This window comes from Balaenoptera borealis (genome assembly GCF_965194805.1).
Source record: "Balaenoptera borealis genome assembly, chromosome: 10".
Classification (NCBI taxonomy): domain Eukaryota; kingdom Metazoa; phylum Chordata; class Mammalia; order Artiodactyla; family Balaenopteridae; genus Balaenoptera; species Balaenoptera borealis.
Window position 1 is genome coordinate 58,304,753 of NC_138874.1, and position 22,818 is coordinate 58,327,570.

The 22,818-nt window shown below is 36.3% G+C and overlaps 1 protein-coding gene across 10 annotated transcripts in view; it reads left to right on the top strand.

Moving 5' to 3' along the window:
• The first annotated feature begins 53 nt into the window (after positions 1-53).
• Positions 54-22,818, top strand: part of FAM149B1 (family with sequence similarity 149 member B1) — a 63,095-nt gene continuing 40,330 nt past the window's right edge. For 9 of the 10 annotated variants that reach the window (XM_082406856.1, XM_082406855.1, XM_082406858.1 and 6 more), the window contains exons 1-3: positions 54-186; positions 4,144-4,248; positions 5,187-5,316. In XM_082406856.1, coding sequence (XP_082262982.1) covers positions 140-186; positions 4,144-4,248; positions 5,187-5,316 — 282 coding nt within the window. In that variant the 5' untranslated portion in view covers positions 54-139. Of the gene's footprint in view, positions 187-4,143; positions 4,249-5,186; positions 5,317-22,818 lie in introns of those variants that run through there. The other variant, XM_082406859.1, reaches the window with a different exon arrangement.

Sequence of the window (22,818 nt, forward strand, 5' to 3'; positions counted from 1 at the left end):
GGGAGTGACGGCCCGGAGTCTAAGAGACGGGGCCGGAAGGTGGCGGGAGGGGGCCGAACCTGAGCCGGCGGGAGGGCCAGGCCCAGAAGCCCCCAACCTGGCTTACCCGCCCCGGCCGCGGCTGAGGAGGAAGAGGAGGATGATCTCCAGATACACTCGGAAGGCGGTGCCACAGAACTTAGAGCTGTGAGTGGACTGCTCAGCCACCCCAGCCCGGCCCAGGCCGAGGCGGGCCGCAGGCGCTCTGGGGACCCTCCCTGACCAGTCCCTTGCTCCTTTTTCCTTTCCCAGGGCGAGGGAAAGAAAATTTTCTTCGGAATTCTCTCCTCCCAGCCTTGCCGGACGTTGCCCCTTCTACCTCCATCTCCAGCTAAGGGCGTGTTACCTGTGCTGTCCCAGGACTTGGCCCTCTTGGGTTGCACTTCTTGAGCTCGGGGACTGGGTTTCCTAAGGCATTTTGTAGTTTCCGCAGTGCTTCGTGCCCCAGTGTCAATGACCATTGACAGCTCGTGAAGCTATTAATAGCTGAGTGCTACAATGAAGTTGAATACGTCTAGTGCCAAGCACAGTGCAAAGCTGCTTACATGCATTAGCTCACTTAATCCTGTCAATAAGGAGACCAGATAGGAACTATTATTTTGCACTTTCTACAGATAAAGATCCCAGACTTAAAGATTGTAGCATGCCAAAGATCACACAGCCAGAAGGTGGTGGAGCTGAAGTACAAACCTGTTGTCAATCTGGTTTTGAAGCTTGTGGTCATAACCATTACACATACTGCCTCCCCACCTCTGCAATTTCGTGTCAGAATCCTTGAGGATCAGTTTTGCTTTTGAGACCTTAGACAGCAAATATTTCCTGCTTAAAGACCCACCTCCCACCCCTAGTGAAGTGTTATAATGTAGGAAGTAATGATAATGTCATTCATTTATTAATGCTTTACACTTCAAAAAGACTTTCACATCTTGATTCTCTTAACAACTCTGTAAGATGGGTATGATTATCTTTAGTTTTTCAGCAGATGAAATATCAGAAAGGTACACATCTTAAGATTATATAACCAATAGGTTTTGAGCTTGGGTTTTTCAACCTCAAATACCAATTTTTTTCCTCCACTAAACTATGTAATTTTAGCAACCATACATTTATTAATTAAATATTAACTATACAGGGTAATTAACAGGCATGGTATCTTCAGTCACATCTGGGTTTCTGTTTAGACTCTTTTCTAGCCTTGTTAATTTTAGGCAAGTTACTAAATCTTTGAGCCTTCATTTCTGTAATATAGGAATAAGACCTTATCTAAAAGCATACCTAAAGTGATGGCATAGGGCTTGACACATAGTAGGTCCTCGGTAAATGGTAATTTCCTTGTCCCTTCCCACCTTTACTTGGTACAATAGCCATACAAACAAAATCAGTCTATGATCTTTCCTTGCCTTTCAGAAGCTTATTATCTACTAAATAATAGGATAGGACACAGAAGCAATTCAGTTAATAGGCTTTTTAGGAACTAGGAAGAAGAAAGTCATTTACCAATAAAGGGAACAGGGCTTAGCCAAAAATCTGCTTTCCTAATTAATTCTGACTATTCTGAGAGTGAAAAAAAAATACCATTTATGGAAAAAATTGTTGATAGCACTTATTGGGCCAGAATTATTGACCCAGTATGGTTAAGTTACTTGTTCTCTATTGTTGACTTGATACTCCCTAAAGATAACTCTCCCAAAAGATGATTCTCTAGAAGTGTCAGAATAATGTGAATAATGATGATAATGAAGATTATATGCATCTAAATAACAGTATATTAAAAGTAATTTTTACTTTAGGTGTTATAATGATAATTTGCTTTGAAGAAGTAATTTTAGTTTTTTCCCTAATAGTTCCAAATTATAGATATTGAAAAGAGGTTGGGATAAAATATACAGCTTAACATTTTAAAAATGGTAAATCTCAAGCACAAATGTATAGTGAATAATATAATGACCTACCCATCACCTACATTAAACAGTTATCAAAATTTTAATATATTTGCTTCATCTTTCATCTATATATTTTTTTCAGCCTGTCTTCTGTGAAATAAGGAAGGAAAACCCCAGACACTATCATTTCACTCCATATACTTCATTATGCATTTCTAAAAATTATAGACATTTTCTTATGTAACCACAAAGCTATGACCAAATTTAATATTTCTTTGGTATTATCTAATTGTCACTTCATAACCAAATTTCTCTGACAGACTAAAATATGTTTTAAGTTTCTATTTCATAGCTGGAATTCACATTTCTGATCCCTGCCACTGTCTCAAAGACAAGCTTTTGGTTGTAAAATCATTGAATGAGAGAAGTACAAATAGCTCTACACAAATCCAGCCCCACCATTTGAGAAATAATTTAAAGTACAAGCTCTGCTGACTAGGTCTTTATCTTTATATACAAAAATGGTACAGTTTACTAAAATCTCAAACTATTCATTTGCTCTGAGAAGCCTCAAACAAACTACTTGGATTTGAATCCTGGCTCCATTACTTACTAGCCATATGACCTTAAGCAGGTTACTTAATCCCTCTGTGCCTCACTTTGCTTTCCTGTGAAACAAGAGTATTAGATTTATAATATACATTTGCATATTCAAAGCCCTGGGAAGACCTCTTGTAAAGAAACCTGAGTAACTTTGTTTAACCTATCATGTTATTTGACTACAGAATTTTGTGGGGAAGGAAAGTCTATTGTAGATGATTAGGACTGGAACATATAATAATTGACCCCATAGTTTATTCTAATGCACATGTTGAACTCTCTAGAACAGTACTGTCCTATAGAAATATAATACAAAACACATACATAATTTAACATTTTCAGGTAGTCACATTAAAAAAATAGTAGAAACAGGTGAAATTAACTTTTTTACCTCTTTATTTTGAAATAATTATGGACTCACAGGAAGTTACAAAAATAGTACATAGTCCCATGAACCCTTCACCCAGATTCCCCCAATGATGACAACTTATGTAACTATAATATAATTTCAAAGCCAGGAGACAGACATTGGTACAGTACTGTTAACTAGGCTATAAACCTTATTCAGTTTTCATCAATTTTTATATCCACTCCTTTGTATATATGTATATATAGTTCTATGCAATTTGGTCTCATTTATAGATGTATGTAACCACTGGTACAATAGAGATACAGAGCTGTTCCATCACCACCAAGAAACATCCTTATATATCCCTTTACAGTCACATCCATTCCTTTCTCCATACCCTGGAACCACTAATCTTTTCTCCACCTCTATAGTTTTATCATTTGTGAATGTAATATAAATGGAATCATATAGTATATGTAACCTTTTGAGATTGGCTTTTTTCACTAAGTATGATGCCCTTGAAATCCAACCAAGTTGTTGCATGTATCAGTTCACTCCTTTTTTATGCTAAATCATATTCCATTGTGTAGATATACCAAAGTTTAACTATTCAGCTGTCAAAGAACATTTCAGTTGTTCCAAACTTTTTCAATTATAAATAAAGCTGCTGTGAACGTTTGTGTACAGGTTTTTGTTGTGAACATAAATTTTCATTTCTCTGGGATCAATGCCCAAGAGTGCAATGGCTAGGTCTCATGATAAACACGTGTTTAGTTTTATAAGAAACTAAAATTATTCCAGAGTGGCTGCACCATTTTACATTCCTACCAGCAATGTATGAGAAATCCAGTTTCTCCATATCCTTATCTGCATTTAGTGTTATCACCATATTTTATCTTAGCTGTTCTAATAGGTGTGTGGTTATACCTTATTATATTTTCAATTTGCAGTGAAATTAATTTTAAGAATATATTTTGTTTAACCCAAATATATCCAGAATATTATCATTTTAACATGTAATCAAGATAAAATAATTAATGATACATTGTACATTCTTGTTGTACTAAGACTTCGAAATCCTGTGTGTTTTACACTTAAAGTGCATCTCATTTCCAACTGACCACATTTTAACTGCTAGTGATTAATGGCTACTGTATTGGACAGTGCAGTTCTAGAACAGCAAGAAGTAGGCGACTAACTTGTAGATCAAGTTACTGAAAAGTATATATTTTTTCTTTACAGGAAATATAACTTTGTTTTTCTCTTTCACAGGAAAGGAATAACAAAACATGCTCTTAATCATCATCCCCTTCCAGAGCAGCTGGATGCAATTTCCTCTACCAATGACACCCATGAAAAAGACATAAGTTCCCAAAGGTAATAACAAAAAGTGTACTTGTTTGCTTATTGCACTTGATAATGGCAAAAGTTTTGGTTTTTTGCCTTAGGATTGGTATCAAGCCTTGTACTAATGAAACAAAACAAGAATTTTTATCACATTTTTTCAATACCATTCAACTTTCATTCTGGAACTGCTAATGGAAACACTTATTTTTATAACCTTTGAAAAGCAGTATTATGAAGTAGTTAAAAGCAGAGACTCAGGAGGAATCCACACAGATCTGATTTTTACTCCTGGTTTTGTCATCTGTTAGCTGAATAATATTGGGCAAGTTACTTACCTAGTAATAGTATCTCTTAAAGGGTGTTGTGAATATAAATGAGATAAAATACAGTAAATGCTGAGTAAATATTAGCTGCAGTTATTATTTTAAGAAATAGAGGATACGTTAACTTCACAGAGGGTTCTGAGAAGCAATGTGGTATCATAGAAAAATTACAGTCATAAAACCTAGTTTCAACACCTAGTACTAAATCTCAGATTCTTTGTCTTAAAAAAGGGGTTGAGTTCTGCATCACCAGGTTGTTGTGAGGATAAAATGGGGTTAATATCTGTGAAAGTGCTTGGTAAACTAAAAGTGCCATACAAGTTCACATACTATTCTAGGTGAATTCCTAGACATTTCTGAAATGTCTTTAGTTCTCAAGGGTAGATATTATAAGTGGAATGTTAAAGTATTCATTGTAAACTAAGACTAGAATTATTTAGAATGGCTGCCATCAATTCTGTAGGAATTAGGTCCGACTTTACTATGATGCTTACATTTCAAGTCCTTCATTTATTTTTGCCTCTGTGGATATATTTCTACACATGCTTATCACCTAATAGATTGCTGAGTAGTTAATGCTGCAGAAACTTGAGGAAATATAAGAATTTTTCTGTTTTCTCTTCTCCTTCCAAATTGTGCATTTAGTGAGTCTGACATCACACAAGAATCACCTTTTACATCAGCTGACACTGGGAATTCAAGGTCTGCTTTTCCAAGTTATACAGGCACAGGGATCTCTACTGAAGGCAGCTCGGACTTCTCCTGGGGATATGGTGTGAGTTTTATGTTAATGGTCTGATGGAGTGCTTGGGAGACTGTTCTGGGAGTTAGCATTTGTCAGTTTGGTCAGTATATTTCATGCCTTCCCTCTCCTACATTGTTTATTTTTAATTTAATTTTATTTTTTTTGGCCGTGCTGCGCGGCATGTGGGACCTTAGTTCCCCATCCAGGGATCGAACCTGCGCCCCCTGCAGTGGAAGCACGAAGTCTTAACCACTGGACCACCAGGGAAGTCCCTCCTACATTGTTTATTTACCCTTTAAAATAGCTGTAAAGAAGCATCAGCTTCACCCTCTTTCAGTATTGCTCTGTTTTATGGATGTAGTAGTTGATCCTTAGAGATGCTTAGTGTATGGCTTAAACACTTGCAGGTTGGTATGGATCTGGGCCCTGGATCCACTCCTTATGCTGTGCTCAGTCCACTAGTGTGTCTCTCCACTAATATTACCTTGTTGTTTAAAATGTTTTTGAAAGTTTATTACTAAGCCATATAGACTGGGAAGATGTTTATGATATATTATTAAATGAAAAAAAGCATGTTAAAAATAATATGTATAGTGTAGTTCTAATTTTATTTTACAGCTATTTTTGCTTATATATACTAGAAAAAAAGACTAAAGATATTTACCTAAAATGTTATTCATTTATTAATTGGGTGTTGAGATAATGAGATTTATTTATTTATTCATTCATGACTATCTGCCATTTTAAGTATTATTTTTAAAAGACCAACAACCTTAAAAGAAAATTTAAAAAACAAATTTTATGCATGTTTCTCACCTTGATGCAATAGGTATTTTTATTTCTGTATCCTCTTTCAATCTATATTTAATTTGGCCTAGCTATAGTCATGGTGTACATACAATACTGTGCTCTGTTTTTTCACTTACTGTTATTTTGTAAGCACTCTTCCACAATACTGACTTTATACAATGTTATTGTTAGCAACCTGCTTTCTTTACAAAAAGCCTGCTAATTGTTACAACCTTTTTGTCACCATGAGTTATTTTCTAGTCATTTTAATTTGGATGTACATATAGTTGCCTTACATAGTTGTACGATATATGTGCATCCTAGTCTGCTTCTTCATTCACCATTATTTCATATAGACATTTTCTTTTACTACTTCCATACTTGTCAATTTGAACAGTTATATATAGTTATATAGCATTTCCTTGTTTTAATATATTATATCATAATTTAGTAATTTCATTATTATCTGATACTTGGGTTTTCAGTTTTTATTTATTCAACAAATATTTATTGAGCGCATTTGTTGTCAGACACTGTATTTGGGAATATGGGGTGAATGAGACTTACATGATTCAATAGTCTAATGAGAGAGATTGACAAAAGCAAACGAACAAAATAACTACAAAAGGTGATAAGTACTCTAAGGAAGACAACAGGGAGCTGAAATCGAACTCTATAAGGGGGATTCACTTTAGGTAGGGTTATCATGTAGGGTAGATCTGAGACTTGAAGACTGAAGAGTTAACAATGTGAAGAATGAGGAAAAGAGCTTCCAGCAGGTAACCAGCAGCATCTGCAAAGGCCCTAAGGAGGAAGAGATCTTCATGTTTCCATGGGAAAGTGTTTGGTATGTTCTTGGAACTGGAAAAAGGTCAGGGTGGTTGAAGGATGGTGTACCAGGGGAGAAAGCGCTAATGAGACTGGAGAGGTAGGCAGCACTAGATCTTGTAAGGCGTTGTAGGCCATGGTAAAGAATTTAAATTTTATCCCTACGTAATGATTTAATTAATTTGATGACTTATTGTGAGGTTTTAGTGTACTGACTATATATTTCCATCAGTTGTTTCTATATTGTAATTAGTATCTCTTTATAAGTTATGAATGTCATACAAATGTTTCCCATTTCCCTGCTTTCCTTTTGGTATTTATTGTGTAACAGATTTTTTTTTAAAAATTCAAATATAACCATTTTACTTTTGACCTTAATTTCTTTACTAGTCAGGATTTTATCTTTAGAAAGATGGAATATTATAATATTCTTCTTCATAGCTTTTTAATAGAATTTTGCATGTTTAACTTTTTAACTCACCAGACTTTTAGAATAGTATATGGTGTGAGGATAATTAAGTTCTTTTACTGTTGAACCTACTTTGTTTGAACCATTTTTCTACATTTGACTTAATATCATAGGGTTTTCATGATATTTTAAAAATCTTGGAAAATCTATTAGTGTTCATTAAAAAACATGTATTGTATTTGTGTCCTTTTTGCTCTTTCAGATAAATTTTATTTTCCCTTGTATGAAATTTTATAAAATATTCATGAGGGATTTAATTGATATTGCATTATAACATTATATTAAATTAGGTGCAGGGAGAACTAAAATTTATTGAATATTTAATAGATGCTAGGCGCTGTACTAATCACTTTATAAACACATTTCAGTCATTTTGTACCTTAACTGAACTTAGTATTCTACCTAGAAATATAGTTTACTTAGATCTTCCTTTAATTTAATCCGCTTTATCATTTCATTATTTATTTTGAGTAAATCTCTTGTTGTAAGATACAACTGATATTAAAATTGAACTTAGTATTTAATTATACATTTTCCTTGCTTTTGAACTTAGGTGTTTTTGAGTTATCACTGGTATATAGGAATACAGTTTTCCCCCCAATTTAACTAATGGCCTACTACTTTGCCAAATATATTTATAATCATGCTGGCGTTTATATTCTTAGGTTTATTTCTTTTAAAATATTGTTTTAAAATTAACAAAGTTATTATAATGATGTGAAGGAAGACTTTCCTTTTTTATTCTAATTATATCTATTATTTAAAGTTTTATAGTCAACAGTCATAAAAATATCTAACCCAGTTCTATTCTATTATAGTTTTATGTACTTTGGATTGATATTTTTTTAAATAATCAAATAAGGTTTATTCTAGGAATACAAAGATGGGTCAATATCTGTAAATGTATTAATATGTTTAACATCAGTGAATTAAAGGAAAAAATATGATCAAGCCAATAGATGTTAAAAAGATACTTGATAAAATTCAAAAACCATTCCTTATAAAAATTCTCAATTAGATAGGGAAGGAAACCCTTGAAACTTGATAATGGCTATTTGCCAGTTGAATATCAGTTTAAATGGCAAAACACTAAAGCTATTTCAGTTACAGCAAGGAACCAGACAGGGATTCTCTATTTACAAATTTAATTGATTCCTTTGCTAACTTTGTACATTTTAATTTTTACATAAAGCTTGTCATTATACACTCTATCCAGGGCTATTTGTTTTTCCACTTAACACTATCAATATATTTTGAAGAATATATTACATTATAGTATAGTATATTATGTATATTATATTATAGTATATTCAAATATATATATTATTAAAAAACTAACTGCTTTGTTCTTTGATGGCTGCATAGCCATTGCTATTACAAAAAAGTGCTGCATTTATGACCCTGTACATATATTATTTTACATATACATGAACATATCTGAGGATAAATTTCTAGAGGTGGAATGCTGCTCAAAAGATACATACTTTTGTAATTTTGAAAGTTGTTACCAAATTGACCTCTGTAAAAGTTATTACAATCTGCAATCTCACCAGGAACATATGAAAGGGCCTATTTTCTTACACTCTTGACCAAAACAGTGAATTATCGAACATTTTCATCTTTGCCAGACTTACAGTTTTTTAATTTAAAGGTATCTGAAGCAATGGGGTTGATTAGAAAAGTTGCACAACTTACAGAAAACTGCATAACTTACATATTGGGTGTGCATGCGTGTGTGTGTGTGTGTATGTGTGTATGTATGAAAACAGTACACAGATCAAGATATAGACAATCAGCATCCCACAAGGCTCCTAGATGCCCTCTCCCAACCCCAAAGATAACCACTATTCTGACCTCTATCACCAGGTTTACTTGTTCTTGCCCTTCATATAAATGGAATCCTACAGTATGTATTTTTTATATCTGGCTTCTTTTGCCTAGAACTGTTTGGAAAGTTCATACATGATGTTGCATATATTTATAGTCTGTGAATTGCCTATTAATATTTCATACTCATTTATTTTTTTATTTGTTTATCATTTTCATATTAATTAGTAGGAGTTCTTTGTCTTTATTTTAAAATTTATTTATTTTAACTTATTTTTTATTTATTTATATTTTGGCTGTGTTGGGTCTTCGTTGCTGTGCGCGGGCTTCCTCTAGTTGCAATGAGTGGGGGCTACTCTTCGTTGCGGTCCGCAGGCTTCTCATTGCAGTGGCTTCTCTTGTTGTGGAGCACGGCCTCTAGGCGTGCAGGCTTCAGTAGTTGTGGCATGAGGGCTCAGTAGTTGTGGCTTGTGGGCTCTAGAGCGCAGGCTCAGTAGTTGTGGCGCACAGGCTTAGTTGCTCCATGGCATGTGGGATCTTCCCGGACCAGGGCTCGAACCTGTGTCGCCTACATTGGCAGGCGGATTCTTAACCCCTGCTCACCAGGGAAGTACCTCTTTGCCTTTTAAGTTAGGGGTGGTGGGTGTACTTTTTCTGTAAAAGACTAGATAGTAAATATTTCAGGCTCTGCAGACTCTGTCAGGACCCTCAACTCTCACTGAGAAGGCAGCCATAAGCAGTGCATAAATAGATGGGCATGACAGTGTTCCAATAAATTTTATTTACAAAATAGGCTGTGGGCTGGATTTGTCCCATTGGTCATAGTTTGCTGACCCCTGTTCTAAATAGTTATATAATGTCCACTCTCCCTGTACAACTATAGAACTTTTGGTTTTGTACCCAGTTGAAAATTTATTTACCAACCTCTGTTACAGGTAGAGGTAGCTAATGAATTGTACAATAAGTCAGGAGATGGGGCTTTCTGGAATGCCATTTTTTCCAGAAAAAATTCTGGAAAATTCCTAATTCCTGCCTGGAACATGGAACTATGGCTAAAGGTAAAGCAGCCATCTTGGACCATAAAGCATCACTGAGGATGGAAATGATAGAAGAAACTGAGTCCTTGATATCCATGGAGGCACCACATCAGCTTTTAATGCCTACCCCTAGATTTAATTTTTTTTCAGAGAAAAAATTAAACTTTTATCTTGTTTAAGTCACTGTTGTTTTTGTTAGTAGTAAGTAAATGCAATTAATCACTGATACACTCATTCTTTGTTAAATGTATTGCAAATATCTTTTCCTGGTATGTGGCTTTTGTAACTTTCACAATTCCCACACTTAGGTCTTTAATCCCCCGGAATAGTTTTTTGTATATGGTATATAGCAGGAACATAATTTTAATTTTTCCATATGGATAATGAATTGTTTCAGCACCATTTACTGACTAGTTCAGGATTTCTAAGCAAGGGCATTTTTGGCATTTTGGATATGGCTGTTTTACAGCAATGTCCCATGTATAGCAGGATGTTTAGTATTAATGATCCCTGCCTATTAAATACCTGTAGCAACCTCTAGTCATTGTGATCACTAAAAATGCACATAGGGCTTCCCTGGTGGCGCAGTGGTTGAGAATCTGCCTGCCAATGCAGGGGACACGGGTTCGAGCCCTGGTCTGGGAAGATCCCACATGCCGCGGAGCAACTGGGCCCGTGAGCCATAATTACTGAGCCTGCGCGTCTGGAGCCTGTGCTCTGCAACAAGAGAGGCCACTATAGTGAGAGGCCCGCGCACCGCGATGAAGAGTGGCCCCCACTTGCCACAACTAGAGAAAGCCCTCACACAGAAACGAAGACCCAACACAGCCATAAGTAAATAAATAAAATTAATTAAAAAAAATTAAAAAAAAAAAAGCATAGCTCCAAATTTGGGAAATTAAAAAAAAAAAAATGTACATATATATTTCCAACTTCTTCCATAAAAGGTAGCATTATTTCCGGAAAGTACTGTTGCATCCTTTCTCCATTGATTTGCTATGTTACCTCTGTTATAGATTAAGTTTTAAAATATGAAATGGTCTGTTCCTGGGCTCTCTAAACTATTCTATTCTAAACTCATGCTAATACAACTGGTTTTAGTTAAACTATAGCTTTATAATAATCTATAATATGTGATAGGGAAGTCTTACTACATTATTGATAATTGTCTTGGCCAATCTTTTTTATGTATGTTAGAATCTGATTATTAAATTGCATAGGTCAATTTGGGGAGGACTGCTATCTTTATAATAGTGAGTTTTCCTAAGCATGAATTTGATATATAAATCTTTCCATTTAATATCCATTTCTTTAATGTCTTTTAATACATTTTTATAATTTTATCCATAAAAGTAATATACATTTGTTGAAGATTTATTCCTAGGTACCTTGCATGGTATATTAAAAATCATATTTTAAATCTATTTGTTGCTGGTATATAGGTGTAGAGTTCATGTTTTGTTTTGTTTTTTTTTAATTAATTCATTTATTTTTGGCTGTGTTGGGTCTTCGTTGCTGTGTGTGGGCTTTCTCTAGTTGCGACGAGCGGGGGCTACTCTTCGTTGTGGTGTGTGAGCTCCTCATTGCAGTGGTTTCTCTTGTTGTGGAGCATGGGCTCTAGGTGTGCGGGCTTCAGTAGTTGTGGCATATGGGCTCAGTAGTTGTGGCCCGCGGGCTCTAGAGCACAGGCTCAGTAGTTGTGGCGCACGGGCTTAGTTGCTTCGCAGCATGCGGGATCCTCCCGGACCAGGGTTCGAACCCGTGTCCCCTGCATTGGCAGGCGGATTCTTAACCACTGCACCACCAGGGAAGTCCCAGAGTTCATGTTTTTTAAGGGAACTGAGTTCTAGGCTAATGTTGGCTTCTGGCAGAAATTTATATTCTTTGTCATGTGTTTAACTTTTGATATTTCATTTAAATGTTTTAATAGATTTCTCATCTGTTTAATACTAGATTAGACTTTCACTGGATTTATTATTTTTACTTTTTTTTACTGTGATAGTCACATACATGAAATTCACTCTTTTAAAGTGAACAATTAAGTGATTTGCAGTATATTCACAGAGTTGTGCAACTATCCTATCATTTTCATCACCCCAAAAAGAAACCCTGTCTCCATTAGCAATTACTCTCCATTTCTCTCTCCACCCAGCCCCTGGCAACCACTAATCTGCTTTCTGTCTGTATGGATTTGCCTATTCTGATATTTCATATAAATGAATCATACAGTATATCACCTATTGTGTCTGGCTTATTTCACCTAGCATATGTTCAGATTTTATCCATGTTATAGCATGTGTCAGTACTTCTTTTTTATTAATGAATATAATTTCATTGCATGGATATACCAATTTTGTTTATTCATCAGATGATGGACATTTGGATTGTTTCACTTTTTTGCTATTATGAATAATGCTACTATGAACACTTGTGTACAAGTTTTTCTGTGGACATGTTTTGAATATTCTTAGGTATACACCTAGGAGTGGAATTTCTAGGCCATATAAAAACTCTATGTTTAATATTTTGAAGAATACATTTCTCTTTGAAACTTATAGCTATAATTGTGATTGTTTTCAAGGTTCCTGGTTAGTATATAAATAATGTTGATATTTTCCTTGTATTACACAAACATTTCATTGCAGATTTCACATGTATGTCAGAGTAGGTAATTCCTTTGAAATCCATTATTAGTAATGGATTGTGTCTTAATTAATCAAATTCAAGTTTTGTGATCAAAGTTGCAATTACTGCACATTGTGTTTTCTTAATAACTTGGAAACAACCTCAAACTTACAGAAAAGTTATAAGTATAGTAAAAAGAACAGTCATCCCTTGGTATCCGTGAGGGATTGGTTCCAGTACCTCCCGTGGATACCAAACTCCACAGATGCTCAAGTCTCATATAAAATGGTGCAGTATTTGCATATTATGTACGCATATCCTTCTGTACACTTTAAATCCTTTCTAGATTGCTTATAATACCTAATACAATATAAATGTGTTTTACATTTACAAACCCATGAATATGGAGGCCAACTGTTTTTTTCCTGAATGGTGTGAGAGTAAGTTACTGGCATGATACTCCTTTGCACCAAATATTTTAGTGTGTATTTCCTTCAAGCAAGGACACACTACATTACTAGAGGGCAAGCATCAAATTCAGGAAATTAACACTGATATATTGCTACCATCTAATCCATAGATCCCATTAAAGTTTCACTAGTTGTCCCAATGATATCCTTTATAGCAAAAGTTTATATCACATTGTCAAGTCTCTTTAGTCTCCCTCAATCTGGAACAGTTCTTGAGTCTATGATATGACAGAAGTGAACTTGTTTTTCTCATTGCATTCTATTAGGTGGCACATAATTCCATTTGTCACATTATTGATGTTGTTCACTTTGATCACTTAATTAAGGTGACTTTCCTTTGCATTTGAAAGTATTTTATTGGGGATATATGTATACGTATAGCTGATTCACTTTGTTATAAAGCAGAAACTAACACACCATTGTAAAGCAATTATACTCCAATAAAGATATTTTAAAAAAAAAGTATTTTACGGGGCGGTACATTGAAGTTATGTAGCTACTATCCTGTTGCTCCTCAGACTTTCAATTTATGATTTACATCAGTGTAGACTCAAGGATTCCTATTTTGTTCAGTTAGTTGTAATACATAATACATCATTATCATTATTTATCTTGAAGTTCCAATTGTCCCAGATTTGGCCCGCAGAATTCCCTTCAAGCTGCTTCTGTGCCATTTTGACATGTTCCCGTCCTTCTTTGAGTATTTCCTTACTTTCTGGCACAAGATATCCAGGCTTATTTTGTACTTTCTTTGCCCCAACCCTGGAATCAGCCAATTCTCTAAGAAGCCCTTGTTCCTTTTATGCCATGTTTAGAAACAAAGATTTGGGTGCTAAGCGTGCTCATTGCTTTTTAGGTGTCACTGATTCCCAAACCCTCCCAGTGGACAGAACTAGGGAATATAAGTACTCCTCCTATCTCCTATCCCACTGTGAAATGACAAGGTTCATTCTAGTTTTTTCCTTTTCTAAATTTGTAACTTCTTTCTCTGACAGTGATAAACGTGGCTTCCGTTATTCTTAATATATTTACTTATTTGATTAGTCCCCCTGAACATAACCAGTTTCCTACTAATCCACTGCCTCCTAACCTCTGCAAATGCTCTTCTCACTCCACATATGTTTCAACACCCTGTGCTGAGTCACTGCCCCTTACACTCTCCCACCCAATGAATGATCTCCTCATCCCACTCAGAGTCAGACACCCAATGTTGTCCTCGCCTCCGAATAGGCACCTTCCTCAGGCTGCTTGGGCTATCACCCTGTGTGGGGCTGCCGACTCTCCACATGGTAACTTTCTTCTCTCCATTGTGGTTCCAACATTATAAGCTGGCTGCTCTCCCTCAAGGACATCCTCCTCATCTCACTTGTGCTCCATCACCCTGCAACAACCTGCTCCCCAGGCAAACACCCACTGTGGCAGATTATATTTTCAAAAGTCATGCCAATATATATCCCATCTGACATGCCCTTATTACAAGATACTGGTATTCCTCCACTGAAGAGATAGGCTCTATGTTCTTTCCCCTTGAACCTGAATGGACTATTTAACTGCCTTAATCAGTAGAATGCAGTGAAAGTGATGCTGCATGATTTTTTAGGTTAGAAAGCAACACAGCTTCTGCCTGGCTCTTTCTGTTTCTCTCTCTCTGGATGCTTGACCTTGGAATTCAGCCACTATGTTGTGAGGAAGTTCAAACCACACGGAAAAGCCCATGTAGAGAGAAACTGAAGCCCCCAGCTGAAAGCCAGCATCAATTGCCAGATATCTGAGTGAATGAGCACTCAGATGCTTTCAGCTCTAAGCCTTTGAGCTTTTCAACTGATATCCCAGATGTTGTGGAGAAGAGACAAACCATTCCTGCTGTGAGCTATGTAAATTCCAGACACATGTAAACCTGGAAAGATAATACATGATTATTGCTATTTTGAGCCATTCAGGTTTGGAGTAATCTGGTACACTGCCAAAGTAATTAGAACACCCCTCTCACACTGCTCAGGGTCAGAAAAACTGCTTAGATGTTCTCTTTGCCTCTCTTAGGCTCCTACCATACAACAGGCTGTCTTCCTACACAGACGCCCTCTTTACTGTGCTTAGGTTCCAATATCTTATAACAGGCTGCCTTCCCAGGTTGATGCCTTCCTTATTCTGTTTTGGCTTTGAAACTCCATGCTGACTGTCTCTTGAGGCATTGGTTAACAGGCAGCACATTATCTATAATCCCTGAGAGAAAAGAAACTCATAAGGTAGGCAGGCCCCTGTTTACCCTGGCTCCCTGCCTGGGAATAATTTTCTGACTATGGAATTGTAAGATAGAGTCCAAACAAAGCACAGTGGTCCCATTTTGCTGAGTAACAGAGATCAGAGTTCAGGGCACATGAAGCAGTTGGAATCTTTAGGACACAGGGAGATAAAGAACACCAGAAGGGGGACTTCCCTGGTGGCACAGTGGTTAATAATCCGCCTGCCAATGCAGAGGACACGGGTTCGAGCCCTGGTCTGGGAAGATCCCACATGCCACGGAGCAACTAAGCCCGTGCGCCACAACTACTGAGCCTGCGCTCTAGAGCCCATGAGCCACAACTACTGAGCCTTCGTGCCACAACTACTGAGCCCTCGTGCCACAACTACTGAAGCCCTCGCACCTAGAGCTCGTGCTCCTTAACAAGAGAAGCCAACGCAATGAGAAGTCTGCACACCACAATGAAGAGTAAACTAAAACTAAAACTGCCACCAGAAAACTGCTAGAGCTAATTAATGAATATGGTAAAGTTGCAGGATACAAAATTAATGCACAGAAATCTCTTGCATTCCTATACACTAATGATGAAAAATCTGAAAGAGAAATTATGGAAACACTCCCATTTACCATTGCAACAAAAAGAATAAAATACCTAGGAATAAACCTACCTAGGGAGACAAAAGACCTGTATGCAGAAAACTATAAGACACTGATGAAAGAAATTAAAGATGATACCAACAGATGGAGAGATATACCATGTTCTTGGATTGGAAGAATCAACATTGTGAAAATGAGTATACTACCCAAAGCAATCTACAGATTCAATGCAATCCCTATCAAATTACCAATGGCATTTTTTACGGAGCTAGAACAAATCATCTTAAAATTTGTATGGAGACACAAAAGACCCCGAATAGCCAAAGCAGTCTTGAGGGAAAAAAACGGAGCTGGAGGAATCAGACTCCCTGACTTCAGACTATACTACAAAGCTACAGTAATCAAGACAATATGGTACTGGCACAAAAACAGAAACATAGATCAATGGAACAAGATAGAAAGCCCAGAGATTAACCCACGCACCTATGGTCAACTAATCTATGACAAAGGAGGCAAAGATATACAATGGAGAAAAGACAGTCTCTTCAATAAGTGGTGCTGGGAAAACTGGACAGCTACATGTAAAAGAATGAAATTAGAATACTCCCTAACACCATACACAAAAATAAACTCAAAATGGATTAGAGACCTAAATATAAGACTGGACACTATAAAACTCTTAGAGGAAAACATAGGAAGAACACTCTTTGACATAAATCACAGCAAGATCTTTTTTGATCCACTGCCTAGAGTAATGGAAATAAAAACAAAAATAAACAAATGGGACCTAATGAAACTTCAAAGCTTTTGCACAGCAAAGGAAACCATAAACAAGACGAAAAGACAACCCTCAGAATGGGAGAAAATATTTGCAAACGAATCAACGGACAAAGGATTAATCTCCAAAATATATGAACAGCTCATTCAGCTCAATATTAAAGAAACAAACACCCCAATCCAAAAATGGGCAGAAGACCTAAATAGACATTTCTCCAAAGAAGACATACAGACGGCCACGAAGCATATGAAAAGATGCTCATCATCACTAATTATTAGAGAAATGCAAATCAAAACTACAATGAGGTATCACCTCACTCCTGTTAGAATGGGCATCATCAGAAAATCTACAAACAACAAATGCTGGAGAGGGTGTGGAGAAAAGGGAACCCTCTTGCACTGTTGGTGGGAATGTAAATTGATACAGCCACTATGGAGAACAATATGGAGGTTCCTTAAAAAACTAAAAATAGAATTACCATATGACCCAGCAATCCCACTACTGGGCATATACCCAGAGAAAACCGTAATTCAAAAAGACACATGCACCCGAATGTTCATTGCAGCACTATTTACAATAGCCAGGTCATGGAAGCAACCTAAATGCCCATCAACAGACGAATGGATAAAGAAGTTGTGGTACATATATACAATGGAATATTACTCAGCCATAAAAAGGAACGAAATTGAGTCATTTGTTGAGAAGTGGATGGATCTAGAGACTGTCATACAGAGTGAAGTAAGTCAGAAAGAGAAAAACAAATATCGTATATTAATGCATGTATGTGGAACCTAGAAAAATGGTACAGATGAGCCAGTTTGCAGGGCAGAAGTTGAGACACAGATGTAGAGAATGGACATATGGACACCAAGGGGGGAAAACTGCGGTGGGGTGGGGATGGTGGTGTGCTGAATTGGGCGATTGGGATTGACATGTATACACTGATGTGTATAAAATTGATGCCTAATAAGAACCTGCAGTATAAAAAAACAAACAAACAAAACAACTAATACTAAACTTTCATTGGGTTATTTGTATGGAAATATGTTAATATAAATGTTTCAGACATTAAAAAAAAAAAAAAAAAGAGTAGCCCCCGCTCACCGCAACTAGAAAAAAGCCTGCGCACAGCAGCAAAGACCCAATGGAGCCGAAAATAAATAAATAAATAAATTAATTAATTAATTAAAAAAAAAAAAAAAAGAACACCAGAAGGTAAATAGGTGGGTAAATACAAAAGTCTATATTTTTTAGTGATTTCTTTAAAGGATAACTGACTGAATAAAGCAAAACATGTGCAAGACGGAGTTTATATTTGTAGAAGTAAAAGATGAGACAAATATAGCTCAAAGAATGGGTGACTATAAATGGAATTATACTGTTATAAGAATATTACATTTGTGAGGTGTCAGGTATCAAGGCAAGTGGAAAGTATGAAGAGGGGGGTATGAAGTGGTAAAATATTGACTAACTAGACTTTGATACGTTAAGAATGCACATTATTAGCCCTAGAGCAAGCATTAAAAAATTATAAGAAGAATAAGCTAAGATGCCAATAGGGGAAATAAAATGGAATACTAACAAATATTTGATTAACCTAGAATAAGACAGGAAAGGAAAAGAACAAGAAAGGATCCCCCCCAAAAAAGGGACAAATGGAAAAGAAACAGCAAGATGGTAGATTACAACCCAACTATGTCAATAATTAAAACAAAAAAATGGAATGGATAAAACACAGAATGGATTAATAAAAAAAAGACTCAACTATATACTGTACGGAAGAGATGAACTCTAAATATAAAGACACAAATAGATTGAAATTAAAAGGACAGAGAAAGTTATACTGTGCACACAATAGGCTTATATTAATATGAGACAAAATAAACGTCAAGACAGAGTTACTAGGAAAGAGGAATATTTTTTAGGGATAAAAAGGCAGTTTGGGGGCTTCCCTGGTGGCACAGTGGTTAAGAATCCTCCTGCCAATGCAGGGGACATAGGTTTGAGCCCTGGTCTGGGAAGATCCCATATGCTGCGGAGCAACTAAGCCCATGCGCCACAACTACTGAGCCTGCGCTCTAGAGCTGCTACCCACAACTACTGAGCCTGCGTGCTGAAACTACTGAAGCCTGTGCGCCTAGAGCCCGTGCTCCACAACAAAAGAAGCCACCGCAACAAGAAGACCACGCACCACAAGGAAGAGTAGCCCCCGCTCGCCACAACTAGAGAAAAGCCCACACGCAGCAATGAAGACCCAGCGCAGCCCAAAAAAAAAAAGGTAGTTTGGGGACATCCCTGGCAGTCCAGTGGTTAATGCTCCACACTTCCACTGCAGGGGGCATGGGTTCGATCCTTGGTCAGGGAACTAAGATCCTATATGCCATGCAGCCAAAAAAAAAAAACTGTTTAAAAAAAAATGCTTGCATTCCTATACACTAATGACGAAAAATCAGAAAGAGAAACTAAGGAAACAATCCCATTTACCACTGCAACAAAAAGAATAAAATACCTAGGAATAAACGTACCTAAGGAAGCAAAAGACTTGTACTCAGAAAACTATAAAACACTGATGAAAGAAATCAAAGATGACATAAACAGATGGAGAAATATACCATGTTCTTGGATTGGAAGAATCAACATTGTGAAAATGACTATACTACCCAAAGCAATCTACAGATTCAATGCAATCCCTATCAAACTACCAATGGCATTTTTCACAGAACTAGAACAAAATATTTCACAATTTGTATGGAAACACAAAAGACCCCGAATAGCCAAAGCAATCTTGAGAAAGAAAAACGGAGCTGGAGGAATCAGGCTTCTTGACTTCAGACTATACTACAAAGCTACAGTAATCAAGAGAGTATGGTACTGGCACAAAAACAGAAATATAGATCAATGGAACAGGATAGAAAGCCCAGAGATAAACCCATGCACATATGGTCACCTTATTTTTGATAAAGGAGGCAAGAATATACAATGAAGAAAAGACAGCCTCTTCAATAAGTGGTGCTGGGAAAACTGGACAGCTACATGTAAAAGAATGAAATTAGAACAGTCCCTAACACCATACACAAAAATAAACTCACAATGGATTAAAGACCTAAATGTAAGGCCAGACACTATAAAACTCTTAGAGGAAAACATAGGCAGAACACTCTATGACATACATCACAGCAAGATCCTTTATGACCCACCTCCTAGAGAAATGGAAATAAAAACAAAAATAAACAAGTGGGACCTAATGAAACTTAAAAGCTTTTGCATAGCAAGGAAACCATAAACAAGATGAAAAGACAACTCTCAGAATGGGAGAAAATATTTGCAAACGAATCAACGGACAAAGGATTAATCTCCAAAATATACAAGCAGCTCATGCAGCTCAATATCAAAAAAACAAACAACCCAATTAAAAAATGGGCAGAAAACCTAAACAGACATTTCTCCAAAGAAGATATACAGATTGCCAACAAACACATGAAAGGATGCTCAACATCACTAATCATTAGAGAAATGCAAATCAAAACCACAACGAGGTATCACCTCACAATGGTCAGAATGGCCGTCATCAAAAAATCTATAAACAATAAATGCTGGAGAGGGTGTGGAGAAAAGGGAACCCTCTTGCAGTGTTGGTGGGAATGTAAACTGATACAGCCACTATGGAGAACAGTATGGAGGTTCCTTAAAAAAACTAAAAATAGAATTACCATATGACCCAGCAATCCCACTACTGGGCATATACCCTGAGCAAACCATAATTCAAAAAGAGTCATGTACCACAATGTTCATTGCAGCAGTATTTACAATAGCCAGGACATGGAAGCAACCTAAGTGTCCATCGACAGATTGAGGCCACTCTTCCTGGCTTACTGTGTCCTCACATGACCTTTCTCCTGGGCACAGGCACAGGTAGAAAGATCTCTGGTGTCTCTTCCTCTTCTTATAAGAACACTAATCCTATCAGATTAGTGCTCCACCCTTATGGCCTCATTTTACCTTGATTTCCGACTTAAAGGCTTTATCTCCAAATAGAATCATGTTGCAGATTAGGGCTTCAACATATGAATTTGAGGAGGACACAATTCAGTCCATAACACCGTATACCAGGAAGATGTAACAATGCTAAATAAGTAAGCACCTAATTGAGTTTCAAAATGTATGAAGAAAAACTGATGAAACTAAAGAGAGGACTAGGTGAATCCACAATTATTGTTAGAGATTTTAGTTATTAATAAAACAATTAGAAAATCAGTAAAAACATAAAAGATCTGATGCTAACACCCAACAAATGCAGAGTACACATCCTTCTCAAGAACATATGGAATGCTGACAAGGACAGACTGTATGGTGGGCCATAAAATATATCAATATTGTTCAAAAGATTAAATCTGAAAGATTATGCTCTCTGGTAACAATAGAATTAAATTAGAAATCAATAACAATAAAATACCTGGAAAAATCCCCAAATATTTGGAAATTAAACAACACTGTTCTAAATATTAAGTTACGAGGAAAATTAGAGGATATTTTGAACTACATGATAGTAAAACCACAAAATATCCAGATTCACGGATGCAGCTGAAGTAGTTCTTATAAAGACATTTATACCTTTAAATGCCTATTTTAGAAAAAGAAGAAAGCTTTAAAATGAGTAACCTAAGTTTCTACCTTAAGATGCTAGGAAAGAAGAGTAAATTAAACCCAAAGTAGAATGAAAGAAATAATTAAAAGCAAAATCAATGATATAGAAAATAGGTAAATAAAAGAGAAAATGAACAAGTCCAAGAGTTGATTCTTTGGAAAGATTAATAATTAATAAGCCCTCTAGTGATACTAGTCAAGAAAAAGCAATAAAACGCAAATTACAAGTATCAGGAATGAAAGAGATGTCACTACAAATTCTACAGACATTAAAAGAATATGAACAGAATAATATACACAATTTTATGCCAATAAATTCCATAACTTAGATGAAATGGACAAATTCCTCAAAAATCTGAATAGTTGTAAAACTCTTAAACTAAATCAAGCAACTCTCACAGAGAAAGCTCTAGGCTCAGGTGGAAGAACACACATTTGTGGAAGAAATAACAGTCACACAAACTTTTCCCAAAACCAGGAGCATTTTCATTCATTTTACGGGTCAGCATAATATTGATGCCAAAACCTGACAAAGACAATATAATAAAAGAAAATTATGAGGTGGGACTTCTAAATAGTGTGGCAGAGTGAGTAGCTTGACAAATCTTCCCCAAAAGCAACAATAAACTGGATATAATTGTCTAAAGCAATCATTTCAGGATTCTGAAAATTGACTAAAGGTACACAGCAAATGGAGTAGCAGTTATTCATGAAAATCAATAGAACTTTGAGTTAGGAACAATAAGAGTCTGTTCAACTTTAAAGGGACAAACTGTGAAAACTAGCAGCTTCACCACCAGAGAGGGCTCAATAGATTTGGAATGGAACTTGGATGAACTCTAAGTTCAATAGCATTTTCAACAACAGTAGCACATTCGGTAGCATATGAACAAGGAAAAACAGTGGCTCAGATAGTCTGAGGTTTCAATACTAGCTGGGGCAAAAAATGGATTGGCAGACTATCCAGAAATTTATTAAGGAGGTCTGGGAAATAAGTCATAGGAGGCCCTAATAAACTCTCCACATGTCCATGCAGGAGAGACCAGAGAGGGCCCAAGCTATGCACACACAAATGGCTGACTATGAGTCAGCACACAAATGCAAAGGAGATGAGAGGGCACAGAAATTAAGAGCCAAGGCAGCCATAAAACCTGCTTGAATTTGAACACAAAGTAAACTTTAAGACATAAAATACTACTAGAAACAAAAGGACATCTCCATAATGA